Source organism: Marmota marmota, unplaced genomic scaffold (assembly GCF_001458135.2).
Source record: "Marmota marmota marmota unplaced genomic scaffold, marMar, whole genome shotgun sequence".
In the NCBI taxonomy this organism is placed as follows: Eukaryota; Metazoa; Chordata; class Mammalia; order Rodentia; family Sciuridae; genus Marmota; species Marmota marmota.
Genome location: NW_026000229.1, coordinates 35,445,916 through 35,466,934, shown reverse-complemented (window position 1 = coordinate 35,466,934; position 21,019 = coordinate 35,445,916). Strand labels below are relative to the sequence as shown.

The window sequence follows — 21,019 nt, the reverse complement described above, 5'->3', positions numbered from 1 at the left end:
GTACTACAGGGATACTGCCACATCGATGTTCATAGAAGCACAATTCACAATAGCTAGACTGTGGAACCAACCCAGATGCCCTTCAATAGAAGAATGGATAAAAAAAAACTGTGGCATTTATACACCATGGAGTATTACGCAGCACTAAAAATGACAAAATCATGGAATTTGCAGGGAAATGGATGGCACTAGAGCAGATTATGCTAAGTGAAGCTAGTCAATCCCTAAAAAACAAATACCAAATGTCTTCTTTGATATAATGAGAGCAACTAAGAACAGAGCAGGGAGGAAGAGCAGGAGGAAAAGATTAACATTAAACAGAGACATGAGGTGGGAGGGAAAGGTAGAGAAAAGGGAAATTGCATGGAAATGGAAGGAGACCCTCTTTGTTATACAAAATTACAAATAAGAGGTTGTGAGGGGAATGGGAAAATAAACAAGGAGAGAAATGAATTACAGTAGATGGGGTAGAGAGAGAAGATGGGAGGGGAGGGGAGGGGGGATAGTAGAGGATAGGAAAGGTAGCAGAATACAACAGTTACTAATATGGCATTATGTAAAAATGTGGATGTGTAACCGATGTGATTCTGCAATCTGTATTTGGGGTAAAAATGGGAGTTCATAACCCACTTGAATCTAATGTATGAAATATGATATGTCAAGAGCTTTGTAATGTTTTGAACAACCAATAAAAAAATGCAAAACAGAAACAAACAAAAAGTGTGTGTGTGTGTGTGTGTGTGTATATATATATATAAATCAGACAACTAACCCCAAGTCAGAAAGCAGCATATTCTTAGGAGCCACCAATAATGAGACCTGTCTCCTTCAACGTTAGCTTGGTGGTAAGCTAACGATTGTGTTCTGCTTCTTTATTCTAGGTGGTGTTTTTCAACATTCCCTTGATGGCTTACCTTTGTTGGAGCTTGTTGCAGAGGTGCTTTGGTCACAACTTCAAGTCTCATCTCCATCAAGGAAAATACTTGAAAATTATACCTGTTCACCTACTTATGCTACTGCTGTATATCTGGCAGATTTATTCCTGCTACTTTCTTCATGTGACACAGGGCACGCTAGCTCTTTTATTCTCCCCTTTGCGGACCTGGTTGACATTGCTGACACCAGTACTCATTCGTTGTGTGTGGACACTGAACTCCACCAAGTTTGGAACCTTCATGTTGCAGTTAAAAAGCCACCTGAGCTCCTGAAATGCATGTCCCATCACTGCCAGCTGGGCAGAAGTTCAGTCTCTGCATCTGTAACCCTGGTCTCTGCCCGTACTAGGTGGAAAGCAGATGTCAGTGGATGAGCTTCAGAGAGCTGCTGCTTCTTGGACACGTGAATGTTGGAGGGATCACTCACTACTGATTCCTGGAGAGTGGACTGAAAACGAGTCTAAATAATGACTTGATTTCTTTCTTTCCTAAGGAGGCAAAGAGAAAGCCCTAAACAAGGAGACCCACAGGGTAGGGGCTGGGTGTGTGTATGCGAGTATCTCAGGAGGCCCAGCATTTTGGGGGGTTACCCCATGTAAAAGCATCCAGCGCCACACATAGGGTTATGGGCTCTCTGCTTCCTTAGTCGGGAGTGTTTCAGCTAATCAAATAAATGAATGAATGAAGAATAAGATACACAACGAACCTGAACCTTGCAGTGTGGCCCAGTCTTTTGGTTGGAATGGGGTGGGGCGGGGAGGCGTGACCCGGCCAATGGAAGGGGCGGGGCCAGGCCTCAGGGAGGAAGGGGCGGAGCGGGAGGGCTGGGTTGTTGCCAGAAACGATCTCGGGTAGGCGGCACAGGAAGCGAGGCGCAGTCGCAGTGCGTCTAGGGCAACTGGGGCGGTGGCGTCTGTTTTCAGGTGCCGGTGAGCGAAAGAAATGGCGAGCGAAACTGCGTCTGCAGCCTCAGTCCTCACTCTGGCTCCGCCTTTGGAACAGCTCCGGCACTTGGCGGCTGAGCTGCGGTTGCTCTTGCCTGGAGTGCGGGGTGAGCTGACGCTGTGGGTCTGGCGAGGCCAGGGGCGGCCTTGGGGTAGAGAAAAGCCCAGGTAGGGCGCTGCGGGCTGGACCCCGGTAGGGGAGGTGGCTCCGCTCACTTCAGTTTCTCCTTTTGCCGCGGTTCGGCCCACCACACTACACCTACAAGTCGGCGAAGCCCGGGAGACCACTGAGGAGTTTAATCGGGAGGTGTTCTGGAGAAGACTCAGTGAGTGCCTTTCCTGTCGGTGATTCCCTTCTCTCACCTATTCCAGCGAAAAGGTCCCTTTCCTGCTGGCAGTCCCCATTGGAGGGCTCTGCGTCTCCCCTGCCTCATCCCGACTGTGGGGATACTTCACCTTGCTAGTCCTTGGCACTTGAGTGGTTAAAATATAAAATATTGATTTTTGGAGCTGTTTTTGAGTTGTGTAGGCTGATAAGCGTGGAGAGAGAACGCATTATCGTCCAAGTCCCTGTCGCAGCTGCAGCTTTAGCCTTTTGGCACTAACTTTAGCACCTGCCTCCCCTTATTCCCACCCACCAGATGAGGCAGCTGTTAAAGTGTCATGGGAAGCCACCGCTCTGACTACAGTCTTCTCTCGACTTCCATTGCCGTCTCCACAGGTGAGCTTCACTTTACTGGAATCCTTGTGCGGACTTGTTATTCCTTAGGTATCCTCGCTATTTCTTTCCACCTTTTTCATTCATGTAATCTCAAATGAGATTACATTTCTTACTTTACAGGATTGTTGTGGAAACCAAATTGCCTAAATGCAGGGCCTGGCATGGGTAGACCAGTCTCCTAATTTTTGCAATTTGAAATTCAGCCTGGTTATTTACTTTCTGAAAAAAAATTAAAGTGCACACTGTTTTCTAGATAGTTTCACATACATGATCTCTGACAGATAAGTAGTCAGGGTCAGAGGCTCAGGTTAAGGTTAGTAAAAGTCGAAGTTGAATGTAAATAAGGTCTATCTGAATGCCAAGCTATACCTATTCTATTATACTACATATGACCCTTTGGTAGTGAATTATTTTGTATATAATCAGTAACTTATGTAGAAAGTGTGAAATTCAAAAGCTAACAAAGTATGCTAAAATGTTTCTACCTACCCATCCTGTTCCTCATTTTTGTCATCTCTCTTCACTTCCTTTTGTATTATTCTGTATACTGTATATTCTATGCATATGTATATTCATATTTACATGAATATGTGTGTATATATATGTATGCTTTTTACACAAATGATCAGATACCATCAACACTGTACTTTTTCATTTTTAAAAAATTAATAGTATAGCTTAGAAATTGATTCTTAGCATCACCTAAAAAGTTGTAATAGCTTCTTAATATTCAACAGAGGGCTTAACTATAATTTAGTCAATACCTTATGTGGACATTTAAACTGTTTCCAACTTGTAACTATTGTAAATGGTCCTGTGGTGAATTGCCGAATATAATCTTTGTGTACATATTTGTAGAAAAAATTCCCAAGAAGAAATTGCTAGAACAAAGAAATTATACAGTTTTAATAATTCTTCATTATAAAACTGAAAGTAAAGGTGTTGACTGTGATATAGCATTCCCTATATTCATTTTTTCTAGAACTGCCCATACTTAATTTGAGAGTAAGGGTATTTAAAAATGGCATATTCATTATCTTATTTGATTTTTTAATAACATTTTAAGTCTATATCCAGATTTTTTTTAAATATTATTTTTTAGTTATAGGTGGACACAGTGTCTTTATTTTACTTTATGTGGTGGAGGATAGAACCCAGTGCCTCACACATGCCAGACGACCGCTCTACCTCTGAGCTACAATCCCCCAGCCCAAGTCTATATCCGGATGTTTTGAAATGATATAAATATTCTTTTGCTGCATATGACTACAATGGTAAACCTTCTCCTTGGATACCTTAGAGGTCTATGATGAGGAAACAAGAGGTGAACTATGTGAGAGCACTTTAAAAGATTCATAGAAGGTGTATTTTTTCCAAAGGAAGTATTATCTTATTTTTAAATATTTGCTGGCTTCTTTCTTTGAAAAGAAAAACTTCGTGCTAAAATTTGTAGCAAGAAAAATACAGTGAGTAGATAGCATAGGATTATTTTTCTATATATGTTCAGGATGGTAGTTTTACTCATAGATGAAAAATTAGAACATAGTTTTATTGGAATTATATACAAAGATTCAGTTGCCTTCTTCGGACGTCAGCATTTTAGTCCTCCTGCAGGGTGGTTTGTTTGTTTTTGTTTTTAAGATTCGAAAAATCTTTATGAACTGATATTTTTATAAAAATTTGTGTATTGCCATAATAGTTTCTGAACAGAGTAAGAATATAGCTCAGAGGTGGAGTTCTTGCCTAGTATATGCAAGGCTCTGTGTTGGATCCCCAGCATTGAAAAAATTTTAAAAAGTTTCTAAGCATTTATTCTCAATCCCTGGGGATGTCTCATCCCAAACAGGTAACAGTTTGTGGACTGGCACCAACCTGGATCACATTTTACATATAAGCACTGGTTTAGAATTTAACAGAGAAGTGAGGACAAGGAAGATAAGAAAACCAATGACTGCTTAGAAGGAAAATAGTTAATATTGAGCATTATTCAGTCCATGTTATTTACTTTTAGGTACATATTTTGATTCTGTTGAAAGAGACACATACATAGAGATTTGGTTAATGATCTACTACAGGGGTTGGCAAACTTTTTCTGTAAAAGGCCAGATAGTGGTAAATATTTTAGGCTTTGAAGGCTAGCTAGTTAGTACTGCCCTTTTTGTGTGAATGCGGGTATAGACAATATGTACACTAATGACCATGGCTGGGTCCCAGTAATACTTTATTTATAATAAATGTAAATGGGTCTGGTTTACCTGTGGACTATAGTTTGACTACTCCTAGTCTATGATATGGTGAATATCTCATGGCACATCATGAATATCTTGGGATATAGAGTTAACCAGGAACAAGTTTTACTTATTGTTTCTTTGTGCCTTATTGAGTTGTCATCAAGTGTTTGGTGTTTCACTAACTTCTCTGTGGTATACAATGAGTCTTATCACAAGGCCTAACTCATAATAGGACTTCAGAAAATATTTAATGATGCTTTACAGATGTCTATTCTCTTTTACAGTAGGTGAGTTGACCAAATTGATCTAATCCATTTCCTTTCTTTATTTTTAAATTGGTTTGTCACATCATAGGAAACCCAGAGGATCAGTGAACAAGTCTGTGCTGCCGTCAAGGCAATTATTGCGGTGTACTATTCACTTCCCAAGGAACAGGGTAAGATACTATATACAAATTAATATTGCATTTGTAGGCTACATCTTTGCTAAAATGATGGGTATGTCCTGAGACTTTTGCCTTTCCCCAGTTTGAGCATGCACCTCAAGGAGAATTTTATAATGTAATTGACCTATGTAAACACTCCATTATACTAAGGTACAGATGCTTTGTACCTAAGATTTTCCATCTCCTGTGCTTTGTCTGAATCTTAAGGCTTTTAATTCTTTTTGGATCTTCCTTTCCATCTAACTGCTAGATGCTGGCTCAATCTCAGCCCCATATACCTAGACTAAAGCTGTCCCATCTCCTGCATTCATATTACAGCATACTCTATTTCTAGGCTTCTTAATAGGTTAAATGTTCACTAGTCCTGCCACTCCTCTGATTTATGTCTTGATTATAATCATGCCAAAATTATAAATGAATACATGTCATAGATCTTTAGGATTACTCATGGATTGTTTAAACTTTCAGCATTTTATCCACAGTTGTCAAGGGGCTACTGTCCTTAATGAATGAGTACTTGTTGTGATGGAAAGATTGTATTCCAAATCTCTTGGAGGAACAGCTCTAAGTACTGGTGGGGGGGATAAGAAAATAACATGAGGATATAAATAAAATCTGAGTTTTGTGTTTGGTACTTCCTTTAAAGCATGTGAGTGGCCATTATCTTGTAGTTCTCTAATGCTTAAACTCAGGAAAATGGACAGTGACTTCTGAAAAGGAGACCAGGCTGCTTACTCTTCGGTTTTGGCCACAGGGATCACCCTGAGAAAGCTGGTACGGAGTGCCACTTTGGACATTGTGGATGGCATGGCTCAGCTTGTGGAAGTGCTTCTTATCACTCCACCTCAGAGGTACTGATGCCATAGTATGGGTTAGCAGTTAATAGGCTTCCTTGACCCAGGGGAAAACTCACCCTAAGAGAAAAGTTACTGATAGCCAAGAATAGTGACCAGTAGGAGGGAGCTTTTTACGAGACAGGAACCTAGATTATTGACAATATTTTCATTGATTCCATTCCCCAGCCCTGAAAACAGTAACCTTATTTCCTACAACAATGTCTGGGTTGCATGCCAGCAAGTTCCTCAGATACCAAAAGGTAGGTAAGAGTGGGAGATGAGCCAGTAACTGCTGGCCAAAACAGAAAGACATCCCATGTCTAACTTCCTGCTTTGTAGTATTTATATATTTTAATTTGTATAAACACTTTAGTGAAATAGATTTAGTTTGTCATCTGCATTAATAGTTAGTATTAGTACTTTTTGCCATTCTCTAGTTCTACTGGGTATCTAACTCAGGGCCTTCTATATGCTAGACAAGCATGCTGTGATTGAATTATAACACCTTTTTAAATTCAGACTCTACTTGCGGTTCTCTCTCTTGCTGAACAGATGTGGTTTTTTTCTAGTATTACCTCTGCGGCAGTTTTATTGGACACACTGAAGCAGTTATCAGGTCAGAAGCAGTGGTCAATAAAAGGATTGTGATGAGAAATATCATGTGCCCATTTTATTTCTTGTGGTGAATGAAGAAAAGCTTTTTAATCTTTGAGTTCCAGGGGAGATAGTGAAAAAAGAGTTTTACATTAGGTGGTGACCCTAGGTTACTTTGATATTCTCTTCAAAAGAAACAGTGTTGGTTGCCCTTTGTAGTCTTAAGAGAATTATAAGATTTCTTCTCTCATTCTAGTGTTTCAATTTTTCATTCATAGATAATAAAGCTGCAGCCCTATTAATGCTGACAAAGAGTGTGGATTTTGTGAAGGATGCACATGAAGAAATGGAGCAGGTGAGGGAACCTCTGCCTTTGCTGGTCATTGGAGGGCAAACTCCATGACCAGTAGAAAATAGATTATAAAGAAAGGGATATGCAAATCAAAACCACTCTGTCAGAATGGCAGCTATTATGAAGACAAACAACAATAAATGTTGGCGAGGATGTGGGGGGAAAAGGTAAACTCATACATTGCTGGTGGGACTGTAAATTGGTGCAGCCAAGATGGACAGCAGTATGGAGATTTCTTGGAAAATTGGGAATGGAACCATTTGACCTAGCTATCCCTCTCCTCGGTCTATACCCAAAGGACTTAAAAACAGCATACTACAGGGACATAGCCACATCAATGTTTATAGCACCACAATTCACAATAGCTAAACTGTGGAATCAACCTAGATGCCCTTAAGCAGATAAATGGATTAAAAAAAATGTGGCATATATACAAAATGGACTATAACTCAGCAATAAAAGAGAATAAAATCATGGCATTTGCAGGTAAATGGGTGGAATTCGAGAAGATAGTACTAAGTGAAGTTAGCCAATGCCAAAAAACCAAATGCTGTATGTTTTCTTTGATATAAGGAGGCTAATTCATAGTGGGGTAGGGAGCAGGAGCGTGGGAGGAATAGACGAACTCTAGATAGGGCAGAGGGATTTGAGGGGAAGGGAGGGGTCATGGGGTTATTAATGATGGTGGAATGTGATGATCATTATTATCCAAAGTACATGTATGAAGACATGAATTGGTGTGAATATACTTTGTATACAACTGGAGACATGGAAAATTTTGCTCTATATGTGTAATAAGAATTGTAATACATTCTGCTGTCATTAATAAAAAAATTAAAAGGGGATATGGGCTGGGGCTGTAGCTCAGTGGCAGAGTGTAACCTAGTATACGTTAGGCACTGGGTTCGATCCTCAGCACCACATAAAAATAAACAAATAAAATAAAATAAAGGCATTTTGTCCATCTACAACTACAAAAAAAAAAAAAAAAAGAGGGATATCTTGAGCACTGACTTAGCTGGTTCCATTCTTACTTCTGTCCTGTGTCTTCCATTCCCACTCCATTCTGCTGTGTAATTTGTACCACTTCTCTTTGTTCCTTTGCTGGACAAGGAGAGTAAGAACAGGGTTCATGAAGTGATTTAACTGTGTAGCTGTTAGCTGTTAGTTGTTAGTGAAACAGCCAGCCTGGGTGTGTTTTTTTTTTTGTTGTTTGTTTGTTTTTTTGTACTGGGAGTTAAACCTGTACATGCTTTAACACTGAGCTGCATCCCCAGTCCTTTTTATATTTTATTTTGAGACAGGGTCTCACTAAGTTGTTCATACTGGCCTTGGACTTGAACTTCTGCTACCTCGTCCTTCCAAGTCCCTGGGATTATAAGGAGCAATATTGTGCTTAGCCTGGCTGGGGTTTCTAAACAATTCAGTTATGGTGCTAAGAGTAAAATAGGTGTTTTTGTTTTTGTTTGCATTCACATTTATCATGGTATGTTTTAGGCTGTGGAAGAATGTGACCCTTACTGTGGTCTCTTGAATGATTCTGAGGAGGACAACCACAGCAATGAAGATGTGTTGGGGTTTCCAAGCAATCGAGACTTATATTGGTCTGAGGAAGATCAAGAGCTCATAATCCCATGTCTTGCACTGGTGAGATCATCCAAAGCTTGCCTGAAGAAAATACGGATCTTAGTGGCAGAGAATGGGAAGAAGGATCAGGTGGCTCAGCTGGATGACATTGTGGATATTTCTGATGAGATCAGCCCTAGGTAAACATGTTCTCCACTTGAAACTGCAGGAGACTTCTGATCTTAGCTTATGCTTGTGCTGTCATCCCGAAGTTTTTGCCTAGATTTTTGTATTTTGAAGATGTTTAAACCTACAGGAAAGTTGAAAAAGTACTTCAGTAAATAACTCTACATCCTACATATGAATTCACCTGTTGTTCACATTTTTCTTCCTGTATTGGTTTATGTCTTGATAAATAGATGTTCCATAATGGTTTTTCCTAAACCATTAAAGAGTTAGTTGTATTCATCGATGACATTTCACCCCTAAAACCTAGCATCTATCTCCTAAGAACAAAGATAGTCTTATCATCATATCTAAAGAATTTAATGTTGAATATAATATTATCCAACAGTCGTACTTTTCCCTTTGGCTCTAAAATATTTTATATAAAATCCAGGTTTCTATCAAGGTCTCAAATTAGTTTCTTGCAGTTTAATACAGTCTCTTTCTGACATTGACATTTCAAAACAAAACCCATCAGTTGTCCTATAGAATACCTTAACAATTTGTATTCATAGGATAATTTTCTAGGGATTATAGTCAGGTTAAACATTTTTTTTTTGCAAGACTATCATATAGCTGTTATGTTTTGTGCCTCCTGTCATATTGGGGAAGTCATATGATATCGGTTTGTTCCATTATTGATAATCCCAAATTTGATCGTGAAATTTTAAGTGGTGTCTTCTTTAGTAAGGGTGACTTTTATGTAACAATTTTAGCTTCCATTGATGAGCCTGTATCAGTTACTAAATTGATAATTTCAGATCCTCACATTTTTTACTAAATTAATCATGTCCTGCCCTATGAATGAACCAAGGGCATTCCCTCCCACCCCAGTTTCCTAGTGAAATAGGGTATGTATGTTTCAGCGAATACTGGTTAAATTGATTTTTCATTGGTTGCCTGGTTGCCCAATTTAAGGAACTGACAAGCACTTCTGGGACAGCCAATTTCTCCCTAGTTACATCCATAGTTGTATACTAGAAACAACCTAGCTAGCTTAGTTCCTTTGTTTTTGTTGTTGAATATGATAATGGTTATTTTTCTTTCTGCTCCTAGCGTGGATGATTTGGCTCTGAGCATATATCCACCTATGTGCCACCTGACTGTGCGAATCAATGTGAGTATTGACTTTTTGGGAGGAGTTACAGACCTATTTGTAGAATTTCACTAGTCACTAATATTTTCTGTAAAGTATAGGGTACTTATTTATTTGTCTCACTTGGGTGCGAAAGTACTGTCACAACAGTAATGTCACAGTTCTTGCATGTGTTTGTGCATTATAAATATTTGCTGAGGTGTTTTTTTTTTAAATTTTATTTATTTATTTTTATGTGGTGCTGAGGATTGAACCTAGTACCTCATACATGTGAGGCAAGCACTCTGCCACTGAGCCACAATCCCAGCCCCCCAAATGACTTATGTTTTATAGTCAGATGTACCCCTTCTAATATTTGATAAATTTGATAGTGGAAATTAGATTCATCAGAATGTGTGTTCATAGTGTACAAACACCTTGAAGAAGAATAGTATCCTTAGGGCATTAAATTTTTTGTTTGTTGTTTTGGCATTAAGTTTAAAAGTTAACTTCCTAAGAATTAAACATCTTTAGCAGTATGCCTATTAAAAATATTCAATTATCCCAAATAATAATTACTAAAGCAATTAAAAATATGTAATCTTTATATGTCTTACTTTATATTGTTGGGATATATACATCCTCATTTCTGGGTGTTTTTTTTTCTTTTTGGTGCTGAGAATTGAACCCAGGTCCTTATGCATGGTAAGCACATATTCTACCATGGAGCTGTGTCCCCCACCTCCCCATGTTAACTTGAAATTGGTGTTGTTAAAATTCTGTACATTTTTAAAGTAAAGAACATTAGTTATTTCTGCTTTATATTTTGAGCTCTTAGCAGATAGGATAAATTCAGACTACATTCTTTTCTCTTCTTTTTTAAAAATTAGAAATATTTTAAGTTTTGAAAACTTAGAGAAATGTTATAGCAACAATATTAGTAATATTTTGCTAAATAGAAGAGAATTTATAATCCTGCCACCTCAACCTAGTCAGCATTTTTGTTTTGAGTATATTCAAGGTTCTTTTTAAATGAGTTCTTGTTTTAACGTTGTTTTTTTTTTTTTTTTTTTAATTTTGGGGGTCTATTAAAAATTCAAGCTCTCCTTTACCTTTTTGATGGCAGGGCTCAGGGTGATTAACTTCTCTGTTTCTTTTCTAGTCTGCAAAACTTGTATCTGTTTTGAGGAAGGCACTCGAAATTACAAAGTAAGTATGAAGACTTCTCCCTAGCTAGCCTTTTGAGAATAAAGCTGAGTGTCTGTCTGACTTTCTCAACTCCCAAGTTCCCACTTCAAGAAATAGGAAAGGGAAGGATTGGGGTTTTCTTTTAGTTTTGGTTTCTGTGAAGAAACTTGCCTTTTACTGTAGTTTCTTCTGTGCACTCTCCTGAGGATAGATTTTCCCCTGACCTCATAGTAACCTTTTTTCCCCCATTTTATTCTACAGAGCAAGTCATGTGACCCCTCAGCCAGAAGATAGTTGGATCCCTTTGCTCATTAATGCTGTTGATCATTGCATGAACAGAATTAAGGAGCTCACTCAGAGTGAAATTTAATTATGAGTTTTCAGGCGCATTCATATTCTCCTTTTACTCTCTCTTATTGTCCCAGCCAGATCTATAATGTCTGCTTTTAAGAATGGAGCTAGAATACTTGCTGGATGGAAAGGGAATTCCTGTCTATATTTAACAAGAGACTCTATTACCAAAGATTGTTGGTTAAGCCAGATTGGCAATTATTTATAAACAGTATGAGTATGATATATTTTTCTGCTAGATACAAAAGATAATTGCATGAATCAGTATTCCTGAATGGCCTCTCAGAGACTCCTAGGTGTGGTAAGCCATTCTTATAGACCGTGGCCGCCATTAGAAGATGGCGCCGGCTTCCACTGTGGCCTGTGATAAACAACTCCTTTTATGGAGAGTTGGCGCGCAATCCCTTACCACCCTATGAGAGAGATCCACGTGGCGGCTTAGGATTGGGATGCGGGGGGCTTTATTAAGCTGTGCTTGGGCGTGGCGGGCGCGGGCGCTAGAAGATGATACATGACTCAAGGCCTGAATAAACTGTTGAAAGAAGAATCCTGTGTCGTGTTTCCCTTGCCGGCGAGGGGTCGCGACAGTTGGTGGCCCGCACGGGGAACATATTCCTCGAACCCAGGATCCAGAACTTTCAGCAGTCAGGGTGGTGCACCAGTAAGTTCCCAGGTAAGTGGGAATCCGCAAGTAAGTAGCGGGACGCTCCTCTGTAGAAAAGGAGAGAGCGGGGATTTCATAGAACGGAACGCTCCTCCGTAGAAAAGGAGAGAGCGGGGATTTTTGTACTTTCACTTTCATTATATCTTTGGAGACATTATGGGCGCTACCTCTTCAAGCCCAATTTTGTTGGCCCTAGATGGGTTGCTACGTTCAAAAGGACTTAAGGTAAAGCAGAGCACTTTGCAGATGTTTTTGAGAGAAGCTGATATAGCAGCTCCTTGGTTTGCCTTTTCAGGGAGTCTTACGATTCCTAGCTGGGACAAATTAGGGAAAGATCTAGATTTCGCTCGTGAGCAAGGCACCTTAGAGGGTGGTGTTATACCACTTTGGAAGTTAGTTAGAGGATGTATAGCAGATAGTAAATGCCAAGAAGCTGTGAGTGAGGGTCAAGCTGTTCTTGAGCAACTACATGAGGAAAAATCTGAAGGATCACATAGTGAAGTGGCAGAGAGTATTAAGAGTAAGAGTAGTGAGAAGGCAAAAGAGCCTGAAAATAAAAATAGGAGAAGGCTCTACCCAGACTTGACTGAATTAAAAACGCCTGAGAACACAAGCGACTCAGAGAGTTCTGAGGACCTTGATATATTGCTACAACAACTACGTAAGATAAAAATGAAAAAGAAGAAAAGGGAGACACAGGGCACGCAGGCCTACTGTAAGAAGGGGAAGGGATCTAATATCGGTCAACAAAACTCTGAGGAGGAGGAGGTAGAATATCTAGAAGAAGATATGGTGCCGGTTGCCCCACCCCCGTATGTGGGGGGGAGCCAAGGTTCCGGGAGATCTTTTCATGCGCAAGTTTGGAGGACAGTTAATACAGATATGGGACTTGCATACCCTGTCTTTCAGGACAATAACAGGGGAAGATATCATGAGCCTTTAGACTTTAAGATAATTAAAACCTTGGCAGAATCTGTCCGCACTTATGGCATAGATGCCGCTTTCACCCTTACTCAGGTGGAGGGACTTACTAGATTTTGCATGACTCCTTCAGATTGGGCTAGTCTAGTCCGCGCTTGTGTTTCCCCAGGGAAATACTTGGATTGGAGAGCATTTATGCTAGAGGGTGCAGTAGAGCAAGCTGCCCAAAATCATGCAGCGGGACGCCCTGCCTGGGATAAGGATATGCTTTTGGGACAAGGCAGGTTTGCTAATCAACAAACAGGATACCCCCCTGAGGTATATGAACAGATTAATAACATTTGTATCCGTGCATGGAAATCACTCCCAAATAGAGGAGAAGTGTCTGGCAATTTGACTAAAATTATACAAGGCCCCACAGAACCTTTCTCAGACTTTGTTGCCAGGATGGTGGACGCCGCAGGAAAAATCTTTGGTGACCCTGATAGAGCAATGCCCTTGATTAAACAACTTGTCTTTGAACAATGTACTAAAGAATGTAAAGCAGCTATTACTCCTTATAAAAACAAAGGCATAGAGGCCTGGATGAAAGTCTGTAGAGAAATAGGTGGGCCGTTAACTAATGCAGGCCTTGCTGCTGCTGTCCTTCAATTATCACATAAATCCAGCCCTGTTGTCGGAAAGTGTTTTGGGTGCGGTCAAGGAGGACATTTTAAACGAGAATGTCCTAACAAGAAGGGAACATCCAAAATTGAGCCCACCTCTGTTAGCCGTCAACCGGGCTTATGCCCCAGATGTAAAAAGGGAAAGCATTGGGCTAATGAGTGTAGGTCCGTCAGAGATATACATGGTCAACCTTTAAAAGATAGAAACATGTCAAAAAACGGCCGGGGGGGCCCCCGACCCCAGGGCCCACAAATATATGGGGCAATGGAAAATGGGACAATGGAGAACGAGTCATGGCCGTCCCTGCGTCATCCCAAGAATCGCGGAGAGCCACTGCAGGTGCCGCGGGACTGGACCTCTGCTCCACCACCAGACTCGTATTAACTCCCAAAATGGGAGTCCAGTTGGTGGAAACTGAGTTTAAAGGACCTTTACCACCTGGCACTGTGGGCTTGTTAATTGGGCGTGCTTCCTCCGTCCTACAAGGCCTTCATGTTTTCCCTGGGATTATTAATCCGGATACGGTGGGAACAGTGAAGGTTATGGTGGAAGCTCCAAAAGGCATTGTGTCCATCTCCCCAGGAGACCGGGTTGCTCAATTGCTAATTTTACCCAGTTTACATACCCGCTTTCCTGCTGATTCCTTTTTAAGGACAAGTGCTGAAATTGGAACTACCGGAGGGAATTGTGTTTACCTGTCCTTAGATATGGATGACCGTCCCACTTTAAAGTTAACTATAGAGGGCAAATCAATTTTAGGTTTACTAGATACTGGGGCGGATCGTAGCATAATTGCATTAAAGGACTGGTCAAAGGGGTGGCCGGTGCAGCTCTCAAATCAATCACTAAGAGGTTTGGGATACGCTCAAGCTCCACAAGTCAGCTGCAGGCATTTATCATGGAAAGATTCTGAAGGACGTTCTGGCACTTTTCAACCATATGTGCTCGATCTCCCAATCTCTCTATGGGGACGTGATCTTATGAAGGACATGGGGTTTCAACTTAGTAATGAATATTCACCAGTTGCCCAAAAGATAATGCAGGACATGGGATATAGACCAGGTTTTGGATTAGGAAAAAATTTGCAGGGGCGTAGACATCCTTTAGAACCTCAACAAAAACTTGATAGACATAGGCTGGGTTTTTCTTAGGGGCCGCTGAGGATCAGGTGCCCATTACCTGGAAAACAGGGGAGCCGGTGTGGGTTCCTCAGTGGCCGCTCCCCTCTGAAAAATTGACTGCAGCTTATGCTTTAGTACAAGAACAATTAAAGTTGGGTCATATAAAACCCTCCACTTCTCCATGGAATACACCCATATTTATTATTAAAAAAAGGTCTGGAAAATGGCGGTTGTTACATGATCTACGGGCCATTAATGCTCAAATGCAGCTCATGGGACCCATTCAGAGAGGTTTGCCTTTGCTTTCAACAATTCCAAAAAATTGGCCAGTGATATGTATAGACATTAAAGATTGTTTCTTTTCCATTCCATTGCATCCTCAGGACTCCGAACGTTTTGCTTTTACTCTGCCTTCATGTAATCATGAGGAACCTGATCAAAGGTTTGAATGGGTGGTTTTGCCTCAAGGCATGGCCAATAGTCCTACAATGTGTCAAATGTTTGTAGGAGCGACCATTGTTCCACTCAGACAAAAGTATCCATTGTTAAAGTGTATACATTATATGGATGATATATTGCTGGCAGCCAAAACCAAATATATGTTGGAAGCAGCTTACACTGATTTGGTACATTTATTACAATCAAAGGGCTTGCTTATTTCACCTGATAAAGTACAAACAGGAGGTTCTATTGATTATCTTGGTGCTAGTATCTCTTGTAAAACTATTACACCCCAAAAGGTGACTCTCAGGACTGATAATTTACGTACCTTAAATGATTTCCAAAAATTATTGGGTGACATAAATTGGATTAGGGGTTATTTACATATTCCCAATGCTGAATTAAAACCCTTGTATGAAATTCTTAAAGGTGATTCAGACCTTTCTTCCCCTCGGCATCTTACTGAGGAAGCAAGGTCAGCGCTGCTGAAAGTGGAGGAGGCTATACAACATGCTAGCCTTTGCAGGCTTCAAGAGGATAAGCCTCTTCAATTATGTGTGCTCGCCACTGTACGGCAACCCACTGGAGTTTTATGGCAAGATGGTCCTTTATTGTGGATACATCCACGTATATCCCCTGGAAAATCCCTTGAGTATTATCCTGATGCAGTTGCTTCCTTAGCTATGTTAGGGATACAACAAAGTATACAATTTTTTGGTTTTCCTCCGACGTCTGTGATTGTCCCTTATACGTGTCAACAAATTCAAGTTTTGTGTGCTAACCTGGATAATTGGGCTATATTGCGATGCTCTTTTCCAGGAGAGATAGATAATCACTATCCTTCACATCCTCTTATAACATTTGTTAAGGAACATCCTATCATTTTTCCTAAAATCACTTCTTCTACGCCTATCCCAGGAGCTGCAAATATCTTTACAGATGGATCCAAAACTGGTATTGGAGCCTATGTGGTAAATGATCAACCTCCTATCCAACATCAGTTTGCTCCTGGCAATCCACAATGGGTGGAGTTACAAATTGTCATAAAAGTATTTGAACAATGTCCATTTCCTTTTAACTTAATCTCAGATTCTATTTATGTAGTTCAAGCTTTAAAGGTGTTGGAAGCAGTGGGTCCCATACACACATCAGGAGTAATGTCTTCCCTTTTTCTCCATCTTCAAACACTGATTTGGAATCGCTCCGCCTGTTTTTACCCTTTGCATATTCGAGCTCACACAGGTTTACCGGGTGCTCTTTCTGCTGGCAATGCCCAAGCTGACCTTGCTACTCGTCCTTCTTGGATGTTCCTCGTTTCCTCCTTAGACCAAGCTAGAAACTTTCACAGTAAATTTCATGTTAATGCACGAGCACTTCAAAAGCGCTTTACTATCTCCCGTGCTGATGCTCGCCAGATTGTCTTGGATTGCCCTAATTGCGTCATTTTGCATCATCCTCCTTCTGTGGGCGTAAATCCTCGTGGTTTGCGGTCTTTAACAATATGGCAAATGGATGTCACTCATATCCCTGACTTTGGCAAGCTTAAGTATGTCCATGTGTCTGTGGATACTTGTTCTGGCATTATCCATGCTTCTGCTTTGTCTGGTGAAAAGGCTGGAAATGTTATCACGCATTGCTTGGAAGCCTGGGCAGCATGGGGCTTACCACAGACCATTAAAACGGACAATGGTCCAGCGTATACTGGACGACAATTTTCTTCCTTTTGCAGCCAGATGGGTATCCAGCTTGTCCATGGTTTACCTTACAATCCACAAGGTCAGGGTATTGTAGAGCGTGCTCATAAGACTCTAAAAGAGATGTTAATAAAACAAAAAGGGGGAATTGGCTTAGGCCACACCCCGAAAGAGCGCCTCTCCCTGGCTCTATTTACTATTAATTTCTTGAATTTGGACATCCAAGGGCGCTCTGCTGCGACTAGGCACTGTTCGCCCTCTGCCCCGAACTTTGGGCACGTTAAGTGGAAAGATGTACTTTCTGGACAATGGTATGGGCCTGATCCCGTGCTGGCATGGGCACGAGGTTCCGTCTGTGTTTTCCCACAGGACCGGACGGAGCCGGTGTGGGTTCCAGAACGCCTGACAAGAAGAGTCCCGACATCAATCAACCAACAACAGGAGGCGCTACAACAATCTCATGATGAGGACCATCCTTCTACTGAGTGTCCTGGTTCTAATGCTGATATCGATGGTACAGGGGACATCAATGCAGTGGTGGGCGGTAGCTCGAACGTGGCCAATGCCGATGCCGGTTCATAGCAATTCTAGTGTTCTCCCCACTCTTTTTTCTACTTCATGTGAGATGTCTGCTCCTTGTGTTTCCCCTAGAGGGGACCAAGATCGGTCCTTCAATCTCTCCAGCATCAATCTCACAGGAGTTTTTTGCTTCAGTTTTTCCAAGGGTGATTGCATCCATTTAAAACTTAAGAACTTGACTAACTGGGAGGACCCATTGCAGTACAGTCGGATCTCGCAGGGAGTTTTGGGTGCAGTGCTCCTACAAATTAGCTCAGGGAAAAACCAGGGCTCAGGAAGCTTGACAAATACTTCTGAGCTTAATATTACCACTCTGGCCATTACTTCCCAGGTGTTAATTCCGTTGTCTCCTTCTAATCAGACCTCTAATGCCACTCATTTTAAGGCTTCTCCTTATTGCACTCCTGAGTGTGGCTTCCCCCCAACATTCACGCCTTGCCAAGATCATTCTTGGGAGAAACATCAGGTCGCTAAAGGTTTCTCCCTTTCCCCCTCTCTTAAAAGATACTTGTATAATTCTTCCAACAATAATTCCTCTATAGGAGCAGGTTGGTCTTGGTTTCAATGGTTGATTTCCAATGAAAAGGGAGCCACAGCTGATATTTCCGCTTTGGCTCAATTACGAGGAGTCCAAAGTTGGCTGTTTAATGTTTCTGGCAGTACCCAAGACTCGGAGCGAGGTAGGAGGCTTAAAATTTCTGCAAATAATTCACAATTATCTAATGCTACATTACCCTCCGCAGCAGTCTGTCTCCAATCTCCGTTCCTGTTTATTTTGGCTAATGATACATCACAGGGGATGCTTAATTGTTCTAATATTACCTGCTATTTGTCTGAGTGTTGGAATGGCTCCTGGACTACGGCAGTGGTTATGAAAGTTCCGACCTTTGTCCCGATTCCGGTTACTGCAGATCCAGAGTCTTTTCCTATTGTTGAACTGATTAGAGCCCGTAGAGATTTTGGAATTACGGCAGCTATAGTGACAGCTGTGGCGGTATCTGCTGCTGCAGCAGTTACAGCTGGAGTAGCCATGGCCAGCCAGGTACAAACTGCTGCCACTATTAATCAGGTTATTCAACAAACATCCACCATACTTGAATCTCAAAGTAGAATTAATCAACACATTTTATCTGGGATTCTGGCTGCTAATCAAAGGATAGATCTGCTTCAAGCTCAAGTTGAGGAGTTGTTTGATCTAGTACATTTGGGTTGTGTCGATCAACGTGCGCATTTATGTATAACCTCTGTCAGATTTAATGATTCCAGAAATGCCTCCCGCATCATCGGGGAGTATCTATCCGGAACCTGGTCCATGGAAGCAGAAAACTTGATCCAGTCTCAACTAACTCAGATTGCTGTTTTGAATAGTACCCGTGTCGAACCAGTGACTTTGGGTCAATTCACCAGTTGGCTATCCTCTGCCTTTTCCTTCTTTAAGGAATGGGTGGGAGTGGGCATTTTTGGGGCAATGTGTTGCTTCGGTGTTATACTTTGTTTGTGGCTTCTCTGTCGCCTTAAAACTCGCCATGCACAAGAAAAGGCTATGATTGTACAGGCTCTTGCGGCCTTAGAAAATGGCATTTCTCCACAAATCTGGCTTGCACATCTTAAACAGTGATTTCTGGGCAGGGCCATTGCACCCCAAGTTAGTTTCACATTGCACTGGGATTGGCCTGTCCTCTTCCTTATTCTCTCCCAGTGCTGAATAGCCCTTGCACTCTGCAGGTCTTGTTACCATTGCACGCAGATGGGTTTCAGGACTGGTCTTTCTTCTCGGCTACAGACTCTTTACCTTCCTCTGGGGCTTAGGGATTGTGTTGCCAACTTAAATTTTGTCATTTTTACCAGGCTACCTGTGTTATCCTACTTCTCGCCGTCGTCACGATGCAGGATGCGAGGCAAGGCACTGCACTTGAGTGATCCCTCAACGGACCTCAAGGAAAGCATGTCCTATTGCATGCGGGTTTGACGTCCACGCCCCGCCCTACGAAAAAAGGCGTCGGCTGATATGGGATCAGGTCTGGGGAAGGCGCCTCCTTAGGACTGAACCATACGTTGCAGCCACTTCTGCACAGTGGGATAGGACCTCTACTTTCGCCTGCATTGTTTTATAAAATAGAAGGGGGAACTGTGGTAAGCCATTCTTATAGACCGTGGCCGCCATTAGAAGATGGCGCCGGCTTCCACTGTGGCCTGTGATAAACAACTCCTTTTATGGAGAGTTGGCGCGCAATCCCTTACCACCCTATGAGAGAGATCCACGTGGCGGCTTAGGATTGGGATGCGGGGGGCTTTATTAAGCTGTGCTTGGGCGTGGCGGGCGCGGGCGCTAGAAGATGATACATGACTCAAGGCCTGAATAAACTGTTGAAAGAAGAATCCTGTGTCGTGTTTCCCTTGCCGGCGAGGGGTCGCGACACCTAGGGAAGCTGCCTTAATCCTTATTTGCAATAAAGTATGTTTTTCATTGTTACAGATGCCAGTGGTCTCAATGAAATGCTAACTATTTGCTAGCAATTAAATGAATACCCTTCCAAAATTTCTTCCTACCATAAATGCAATCTGCTGAGACCACCATTACTTTCATTTGGGTTTATAAGTATAAATATCTGATTTTTTTTTTTTTTTTTGCGGGGGGTTTCCAGGAATTGAACTCAGGAGCACTCAACCACTGAACCTATCCCCAGTCCTTTTTTTGTATTTTATTTAGAGACAGGGTCTCACTTAGTTGCCCAGTGCCTCATTGTTGCTAAGGCTGCCTTTGAACTCGTGATCCTCCTGCCTCACACTCCCAAGCTGCTGGGATTATAGGTGTGTGCCATCGCACCTGGCTAAATATCTGATTCTGATCAGAAGTCTATTTAGAACAAAAACACTTGACATTAATTTATTTAGAGAAAATGACTGCAAAAAGCCCCTTAGTGTTTTAGCATGTTTCATAATATTATTCTCATCAGTAATTCCTTCTGAATATTACCCCAGGTTACTCCTTGCCTCTAAAATATATTGATATTGAGCTCATTTTTAGGTTTGTCCACTTTATTAAACAGATCTGTTTTCCTTATACGTTATTGTTATTGTTCTATTGTATATTACATTCCCAAAGACAAATACCACAGTATATAAATCAAAAGTTTTTATATATTAGAGTTTATATAAATTTAAGTTTATTTGGTACATTCTTTTGTAAAATTATCTCCACTTAATTATATTTTTGCACCTATCTAGAAGATCACATGTTGTAAAGTGGAGTAAAGCTATAAATGTCGTATATGTGGTGACTTGAATTGGGCCTAATGTATGTACTACAGGTCTCTGCAACCTGTCTTTCTTAAGGTATAATCAACAATAACAGTCATTATTTTCAGTGACCAGTACATCCTTGGGTTTGAAATTCCTTAAACCAAATGAGTTTTAACCTATTTTTTAAAAGTTCCATTCTGCACTTTTATTTTTTTATTTTATTTTAT

General features: G+C 41.1%; 2 protein-coding genes across 7 annotated transcripts in view; both read left to right on the top strand.

Moving 5' to 3' along the window:
- Tmem62 (transmembrane protein 62) overlaps positions 1–1,646 on the top strand; it is a 45,615-nt gene extending 43,969 nt beyond the window's left edge. For all 6 annotated transcript variants that reach the window (XM_048792987.1, XM_048792984.1, XM_015480753.2 and 3 more), the window contains one exon: positions 882–1,646. In XM_048792987.1, coding sequence (XP_048648944.1) covers positions 882–1,208 — 327 coding nt within the window. In that variant the 3' untranslated portion in view covers positions 1,209–1,646. The remainder of the gene's footprint in view (positions 1–881) is intronic.
- Positions 1,647–1,790: 144 nt separating this feature from the next.
- Ccndbp1 (cyclin D1 binding protein 1) lies at positions 1,791–20,026 on the top strand. The gene is made up of 12 exons (XM_015480754.2): positions 1,791–1,986; positions 2,146–2,205; positions 2,521–2,600; positions 5,186–5,267; positions 6,031–6,127; positions 6,299–6,372; positions 6,985–7,061; positions 8,556–8,824; positions 9,906–9,966; positions 11,087–11,133; positions 11,374–11,759; positions 19,974–20,026. Exons 1-11 carry the CDS (start codon positions 1,878–1,880, stop codon positions 11,480–11,482), a joined length of 1,065 nt encoding a protein of 354 aa, XP_015336240.1. The 5' UTR covers positions 1,791–1,877; the 3' UTR covers positions 11,483–11,759; positions 19,974–20,026.
- Positions 20,027–21,019: the final 993 nt, after the last annotated feature.

What these genes read in the sequence shown, in the direction of transcription:
- Ccndbp1 (XM_015480754.2), top strand. Translation starts at nt 1,878, where the DNA reads ATGGCGAGCGAAACTGCGTCTGCAGCCTCAGTCCTCACTCTGGCTCCG. An exon ending in TTCCATTGCCGTCTCCACAG is followed by an intron (nt 2,601 to 5,185) that starts GTGAGCTTCACT and finishes GTCACATCATAG; the next exon opens with GAAACCCAGAGGATCAGTGA. An exon ending in TCTGATGAGATCAGCCCTAG is followed by an intron (nt 8,825 to 9,905) that starts GTAAACATGTTC and finishes TTCTGCTCCTAG; the next exon opens with CGTGGATGATTTGGCTCTGA.